Source organism: Phoca vitulina, unplaced genomic scaffold (genome assembly GCF_004348235.1).
Source record: "Phoca vitulina isolate PV1807 unplaced genomic scaffold, GSC_HSeal_1.0 scaffold58, whole genome shotgun sequence".
Lineage (NCBI taxonomy): Eukaryota > Metazoa > Chordata > Mammalia > Carnivora > Phocidae > Phoca > Phoca vitulina.
The window spans coordinates 9223028-9230861 of record NW_022589761.1 but is presented as its reverse complement, the minus strand read 5'-3'; the positions used below and the strand labels follow the sequence as shown (position 1 = coordinate 9230861).

Sequence of the window (7834 nt, the reverse complement as noted above, 5' to 3'; positions counted from 1 at the left end):
ACAGTAGAGGGAGAGGGAGAAGCAGGCTCCCCGCCAAGCAGGAGCCCGATGCGGGGCTCGATCTTAGGACCCTGAGATCATGACCTGAGCCGAAGGCAGACCCTTAACCATCTGAGCCACCCAGGCGCCCCATAAATAAAACCTAAAAAAAAAAAAAAACAGATATGTATGCTACATTTTCTCCTAGTCTGTGGCTTGTCTTCTCATCTCTTGAGAGTTTGTAGGTTTCTTTTTTTTTTAAACCAGATGATGCAAGATCTTTTTTTTTAAGATTTTGTTTATTTATTTGACAGAGAGCACAAGCACAAGGACAAGCAGGGGGAATGGGAGAGGGAGAAGCATGCTCCCCACTGAGCAGGGAGTCCAATGTGGGACTCGATCCCAGGACTCCAGGACCACGACCTGAGCTGAAGACAGATGCTTAACCGACTGAGCCACCCAGGCATCCCGATGAAAGATCTTTTATAGCTAGTGGTTCTTAAACTTTAGTGTGCATGAGAACCACCTGGAGGGCTTGTAAAAACACAGCTGGGTCCCACCTCCAGAGTTTAATTCAGTAGGTATGGGCTGGGATCCATAAATATGCATTTTAAGAAGTTCCCAAGTGTACTGATGCTGTTGGTCTGGGAACCACACTTTGAGAACCACTGTTCCTAGCTATCCCAGGATCATCTTTTCATAGATACTGAGACCTCTTGGTGACTTCTTGGATGAACTATGAAGCCTTAGGCCAACTCTATATCTATTATAAATGTTATCAACCTTAAGTTTTAATGGTAGTTTTGTTTTAAAAAGTCTTAAATTTAGGACATTGTGAGGTGCCTGGGTGGCTCAATCAGTGAAGCATCCGACTCTTGATTTTGGCTCAGGTCATGATCTGAGGGTTGTGAGATCGAGCCCTGTGTCAGGCTCTGTGCTGGGTGTGGAGGCTGCTTAAGATTCTCTCTCTCCCTTGCCTCCTTCTCTCTCTCTCTCTCTCTCTCTCTCTTCCCTCTCTAAAGAAGACGACTTAGTAGCATGATACTATGTCATGGGTTTTCACCATTAGCGATAGGTCTTTATTGTGACCAGACCAATGAGAGATCCAGCTTCAGTTTCCCATAATTATAAGGGTCCAGCTGTCTTTTAGGATTCTTCTGGCATCAGCTTGGTTTCCACCCTTCCTTCTACATGGTGCAGTGTTTCTTCATACTCCCTGCCTAGGAGATAAAAGGAAGTATTTATTCATCTGCTCTCATCCCCAGTTGTTCTCCCCCTCCCCCCTGCTTGTGCTTGTGCTCTTGGCATTAATTTCCCTGCAGTGTGGGTTTGCAAGTGACATGGGTGCCGAGAGGGCTTCTGCAGGGGTGTGGGGCCAAGGGTCAAAGCAGCCCAGGGGTAAGCAAAGAACAGTGCTGAGGAAAGGTGCTGTCAGCGTGCACCTGCATGAAGATGAAACTAGCAGGAAAACTGTGTGGCCCTGGTCACCTCAGTAAAGGCTGCAGTAAAGGGGAGCCTGAGAGGCAATAAGAGGATGCAGAAAAAGCATGATATACTGGCCTCCTTTCACTTCCCGAGACACACCAAGCTTGTTCCTGTGCTTGGAGCCTTTTCTATGACAGCTGTCCTGGAAACTTCACAAAATGCAGGGAGAATGTTCTGGATTAAAAGAGACTCAAGAGACAGAGCAACCCCATGGAATGCATGGCACTTGATTGGATTCTGGATTTTTAAAACTGCTAAAAGGTGGGACACCTGAGTGGCTCAGTGGTTCAGCGTCTGCCTTCGGCTCAGGTCATGATCCCAGGGTCCTGGGATCGAGCCCCGCATCGGGCTCCCCGCTCAGCAGGGAGTCTGCTTCTCCCTCTGCTTGCCGTTCCCCCTGCTTGTGCGCTCTCTCCCTCTCTCAAATAAATAAATAAAATTTAAAAAAAAACTGCTATAAAGGACATGTTTTTGGACAACTGGGGAGATTTAAATGTGGAGTGTATACTAGTCACTTATTCTTTAGCAGGGCAGAGCAGAACGGCTATGGGTCTTGTGGAAGGTACAAAGTTGGGAGCCTAGTGCCTGCCAAGGGGAGGGGATCTGGTTAACACCTCCGACTAAAGTTGGGGCCCCGAGAGGGATGCACCCTAGGGGAAGAAGTGCACCAATCAGCTCTCAAAGCCATCAAGGACTAAATCTGATCAGCTCAGACACTATTTGGATTAAAAGAATGTGTCCCCCACCATTCTCACTGCGTGAGAAGCTAATCCACTCTAGACAAAGATAACACCATTTCAAGCTTTAGATTTTCCTGTAGTTCTATGGCAAGAGGTAACACTCATTGGGTGTTTACAGTGTTTTAAAGCATGGTACTGCTTTTCCAGGACAGCTGTCAATATACCAAGGTGCCTTGGTATATTATCTCCTCCAATCTTCACAGAAACCCTGTGATGCAGGACAGACGTTTTGAGTAACCGGTTTCTACCCCTGGGCTAATCAAGTGGCAGAATCAGGATTTGAATCCAGCCAATTCCAGTCCAAAATTTTCCTGTCTTAATCACAACGGTATTGTCATCAGCTTCTCCCCTGAGCTGGAGGCTCGTGTATCTTGACTTCTGATCTCATCTTGACTATCTCAAAGGGTCATTGTATCTCCCATATCAAAATCCTGATGTCTTTTTCCCAAACTAACATCCTCCAGTGTTTCCCATCTTAGTGACTAGCAACATCGCCCGTCCATGGCAAACAAGTCAGAAAACCAATCCCCTTCCGTCCATGCAAGTCAGGTTTTCTTCCTAAATGTCCCTCAGGCATGGCCACTTTCCTATCTCTGTCAAACCCTAGGCCCGCTTATCAACATCTCCCAGTCGCACAACTGTGGTTGCCGAGACTCAGGGCCCTGCCCCTCACACCCCATTCTCCAAGATGTAGCAAGATGTATCCTTCCAGATGCATATGGAAGCATGTCACACTCCCTTGTCACACATCAATGGTTTCCCATTGCTCTCAGGTAAAGATCAAACCCTTGACCATAGCATTTAGTTTTGCATGAGTCCCCAGCATACTTGTCCGTCCTCTGTTCCTGGAGGGGAAAATGTCAAAGACTTTGGCTTCATATATGAAAACCACCACAGTAACTAACGAATATGGGAAGATACTTCGAGGTTGTGTGGAGTCCCCTTGGGATTCTCTCTCCCTCTCGCCCTTTCCCTCTCTAATAAATCTTTTTAAAATTAAAAAAAATAAATAAATAAAGGGGCACCTGGGTGGCTCAGTTGGTTAAGCGGCCAACTCTGGATTTGGGCTCAGGTCATGATCTCAGCGTCGTAGGATCGAGCCCCACATCAGGTCCCGTGCACTTAGCAGGGAGTCAGAGCCTGCTTGAGATTCTCTCCCTCTCCTGGCCCCCCCTTCTTGTGTGCTCTCTCTCTAAAATAAATAAATAAATCTTAATAAATAAATATTTTCCATCTGCTAAGTAACCACAGGCAACAGTTTACCAGTGACTTCAATATATCATAACATGGGTCATCGTTTTTCCTGGTTTGATAACAATGTCTTCACTACTTTTTCCACATAGGTCACTCTTTTGTTACTTGGTACTCCTGGTACCAGTTTCTGGAGCGGTTACATGACAAGCTTCGTCAAACACTGTGGCAGAACACAAGAAACATTTATTTAGCCTTTGAGCCTAAGGGTCGGCTGGGAGGTCCGCTGGAGACAGACTGATCTTTTTTTTTAAGATTTTATTTATTTATTTGACAGAGAGAGACACAGCGAGAGAGGGAACACCAGCAGTGGGTGCGGGAGAGGGAGAAGCAGGCTTCCTGCGGAGCAGGGAGCCTGATGTGAGGCTTGAACCCAGGACCCTGGGATCACGACCTGAGCTGAAGGCAGACGCTTAACGACTGAGCCACCCAGGCGCCCCGAGACAGACTGATCTTGAGTGCCTTGTCTGAGGCCACTTTCCTCAGCTCCATATTGTCTTCTGCCCTCCAACAAGCTGGTCCAGAGTTGTTCTCACGGTGCCAACAGGAGTCTGAGAGACAGTAGAAGCATGAAATGCCTCGCGAGTTCCAGTCTCAAAACTGACACACCATCCTTTCTGCCACATCCCATTGGTCAGAGCAAGTGGTAAGGTCAGCTCAGGTTCAAGGGGTGGAGAAAAAGAACCCTACTTCTTGATGAGAGTGTTACTAGACCCCCAAGACCAGGTTCTTGAGTCTCAGCATCCTGGAAATGAACAGTGAATGCGAGAGAAAGGAAACAGATGATGTTTATTAGAAATCGCTTGTACAGGGGGGCCCCTGGGTGGCGCTCTTGGTTCAGCTGGGGTCACAATCTCTGGCTCCTTGGATGGAGCCCCGTCAGGCTCCGTGCTGAGCATGGAGTCTGCTCCAGGATTCTCTCTCTCCCTCTCCCTCTGCCCCTCCCCCCAGCTCACTTGCACTCTCTCTCTCTCTCTCTAATAAATCTTAAAAAAGAAAAAAAAAGAATGACACTATTAAGAAAATGAACCATTGGGGTGGCTGGCTGGCTGGGTGGGTGAAGCATGTGACTCTTAATCTCCACGTCCTGAGTTAGAGCCCCACATTGGGCTGAGTTTACTTAAATATTTTTTAAAAAGGGGCGCCTGGCTGACTTGGTCGGTTAAGTGTCTGCCTTCAGCTCAGGTCATGATCCTGGGATCGGGCCTCTAGTCGGGCTCCCTGCTCAGCAGGAAGCCTGCTTCTCCCTCTCCCTCTGCTCCTCCCCACTGCTCCTGCTCTCTCTCTCTCGCTCTCTCTCTTTCAAGTAAATAAAATCTTTAAAAACTTTTTTTAAATTTTTTAAGAAAATGAACTATTCATAACCATGAAAAAATGAAAAACGGGTGAATCTCATAAAAATACTGTTGTGTGAAAGACACTTTATATACAAGAGTATATAAAGTTAAAAAAAATAAGCAAAACTAAAATACAGGAATGCACCCCTAGGTAGTAAAACAAAAAGCAAAGCGGGGAAACAATTACCATAAATACCAGGATAGTAATTACCTCTGGGTAGGAAGGAAAGGACAGTGAAGCAGGGGGAAGGGTTCAGGAATACTGAAAATTCAATTTCCAGTGGTAGTTACATGGATGTTCGCTTTCTGATAAATCATCCAGCTGTATATTTCATATACTTTTCTGCGTATGTTATACTGCACAGATAAGATTTAGAAAAAAAATGCCCAAGAGTGGCCAAAGAAATTTTAAAGATAAGAAGGGGCTGTGATTAGAAAGCTTTAGTAGTTAAGAGGATTGTTGTGAGGAAGACAGACAAATGAATAAATGGAAAATAATAAAGAACACCCTCCCCCTCCCCCAACAAAAGCCCCTGAATCTAGACTATTTTGGTATATAACACAGGCGGCATTTTTTTTCCCCTGCAGAAAGTTTTATTGTTTTCATTTGGTCCACAGCTTGGGAGCGGGCTCCAGGGTGGTTAAAGAGCTGCCTGGCGGCTGCTCGGACAAACCCAGACAGAAGCCCCGGCACTAAGGGGATGCCAGAGGAGCCCCTCAAAGGCCGCTGGGCTCCAGAGGCTGACAGTCACGCTGGAGGGTGAGCCTTTCGAAGAGATACTCGCCCAGCCCGGCCTGGGGGCAGGACAGCCTGCGGAGGTTAGTCAGGTGGTCGCCCATCTTCTTGATGGTTTTCACCTCCTCGCCCAGGAAGTGGCTCTCCAGGAAGTCACAGAGATGGGCGTCCGCGTGGGTAGAAGCCAGGTCATGCAGATCCAAAAGGGCCTCGTTCAGGTTCTTCTCGAGGACCACAGCAGTTTCCATGGCGTCCAGGGCTTTGCCCCACTTGTCATGGGACGGCTTCTGCACGTCCTGGAAGAGGGAGCTGCCGCTGCGCTGCTTTTGCAACATCAAGAGCTCCTGGGCACCCTCGAGCTTCTTCTGGGCTAACTCGCGGAAGAAGCGGCCCAAGCCCTCCAGAGCCACATCGCTGCAGTCGAAATAGAAGCCCAGGGAGAGGTAGGTGTTGGAGGCCCGCAGATACATGTTGACCAGGCAGTTGACGGAGGCCTCCACCTCGGCGGAGTAATTCTGACGAGTCTGACAGCTCATGGGTGACTGGCAACAGGGAGCTAAGCTCAAAAACCGGTGTTGGTTGGCCCCGGAGGCAGAGGGTAACCGGGAAGATGGTTCCGAGGGCTGAGGGTGTAGAGAGGGTTGAGGCTGTACAAGCGGCTGGAGGGTGCTCGGAGGCTGGAATAAGGGGTGTCCCTGGGTCTGTTCGGTACAAGTTCTGGTGAAACACGGGGCCGATCCAGGGGCCCGCCGGGCGCACTGTTGATGGGGCATTATAATCATGGGGGAAGAAGCTTAGAGTGAAGCATGTTGGATGGGATCTTGGGAAAGCCAACAAGAAGCAGTCTTATAAGACTTAACTTGTAAACCTTAAGCTGGTCCAGATGGAAAATATGGCTCCGCCCTTGGAAGTTCGGTTACCTCGGGGCAGTTTCAGCTGTGATGGCACATCCGGCCGCTAGGTGGCGTGTGGCGGAGCGCGGGCGCCCGGGAATGACGCGTGCGCACTGCTCCTAGGCTGATCCGTAGGCCCTACGCTCGCGCACACGGGCTCGCACGCTGCGTTTACCGGCGCGCACGGCGCACGCGCACTCAGCTGCACGCCCGTCGTCGTGCTGTCCGGCTCTCGCAGTTTTTCTGGGAGCGGCCGAGCTGACCCCGCCGTCCGAGATGTCCGAGCTGCCCGCCGACTGCAGTGTCCGGCAGACGGACGCCGCGAATGGCCACCGCGACGTCCGGCAGGCGGAGGTAGGCGGCGGGAGGCGGGAGCCGGCCCCGGCGCGGCCCGCGGAGCCCGGAGAAGGTCCGGCGGTGGCGGCGGCGGCGGCGGCGGCGGCCGGGGAGGCCCGCGAGGCAGCGGTCGCCCGCGAGCTGGCGGGGCCGGCGGAGGAAGAGGGCGCGCAGGCCAGACCCCGGTCCCGGCCGGCGAACGGCCCGGGCCTGGCTGCGTTGCCGTACCTCCGCCTCCGTCACCCACTTAGTGTTTTAGGAATTAATTACCAGCAGTTCCTCCGCCACTACCTGGAGCACTACCCGATCGCTCCGGGCAGAATCCAGGAGCTGGAAGAACGCCGCAGGAGGTTCGTGGAAGCCTGCCGAGCCCGGGAAGCCGCGTTCGATGCCGAGTATCAGCGGAATCCCCAGAGGATGGATTTTGACATTTTGACATTTACTATAGCTCTCACCGCATCTGAGGTTATCAATCCTCTGATAGAAGAACTTGGTTGTGATAAGTTTATCAGTAGGGAATAGTCTGGTGATGGAACTGCCTCGAGGAGAGCGAGACCTAAACGCCGATCCTGTCGCGTTTTGAAAAGTCATTGTATATGAGATGAGGCCATAGTTGGGGGGGGAAGGGAAGTTTATCATGAAAAAAGCGTCAGGAAAGAGAAGATTCACAGCCTCGTGACTCCTCTGACGTTGAGTTTGCGGTTAATAACAGATTCTTTGCCCTGCGTGGTGGAAATGTCTTTCAAAAATTGCTGCCCCAAAACGTGAAGGAGAAGTTTTATGAAACTGAGACTTGATGAAGAAATATTGCCCGTAATAGAGCCCGTGGTGATGAGAGAAATTGTCAGATAACTGATGGTGGGAATCAGTTGTCACAGCTGCGTTGTTACCCTGTGGAGAGACTGGACGCCCACGGAGAGAACTTGAAATTGTCAGAATATGTGCTGTCCTCGCCCTCAGGTTCCACAGAAGGTTTTAGTCTAAGTCGATTTTGTGTTTTCGGAGGCATTTCAAGTGGCAAACAATGTTAACTGTTGTATATATTACGTGATAAATTACGTGTTCAAGAATTTCTGA

At 49.9% G+C, this 7834-nt stretch overlaps 2 protein-coding genes across 2 annotated transcripts; one reads left to right on the top strand and one right to left on the bottom strand.

Annotated features, from left to right (window-relative positions):
• Positions 1-5378: 5378 nt before the first annotated feature.
• Positions 5379-6168, bottom strand: LOC116623438 (ferritin light chain-like). Its single transcript, XM_032390636.1, has one exon. It carries the CDS (start codon positions 6062-6064, stop codon positions 5510-5512), a length of 555 nt encoding a protein of 184 aa, XP_032246527.1. The 5' UTR covers positions 6065-6168; the 3' UTR covers positions 5379-5509.
• A 416-nt stretch (positions 6169-6584) lies between these two features.
• On the top strand, positions 6585-7827 carry EID2 (EP300 interacting inhibitor of differentiation 2). The gene has a single exon (XM_032390635.1). It carries the CDS (start codon positions 6698-6700, stop codon positions 7277-7279), a length of 582 nt encoding a protein of 193 aa, XP_032246526.1. The 5' UTR covers positions 6585-6697; the 3' UTR covers positions 7280-7827.
• The last annotated feature ends 7 nt before the right edge of the window (positions 7828-7834 follow it).

What these genes read in the sequence shown, in the direction of transcription:
- LOC116623438 (XM_032390636.1), bottom strand. Translation starts at nt 6,064, where the DNA reads ATGAGCTGTCAGACTCGTCAGAATTACTCCGCCGAGGTGGAGGCCTCC.
- EID2 (XM_032390635.1), top strand. Translation starts at nt 6,698, where the DNA reads ATGTCCGAGCTGCCCGCCGACTGCAGTGTCCGGCAGACGGACGCCGCG.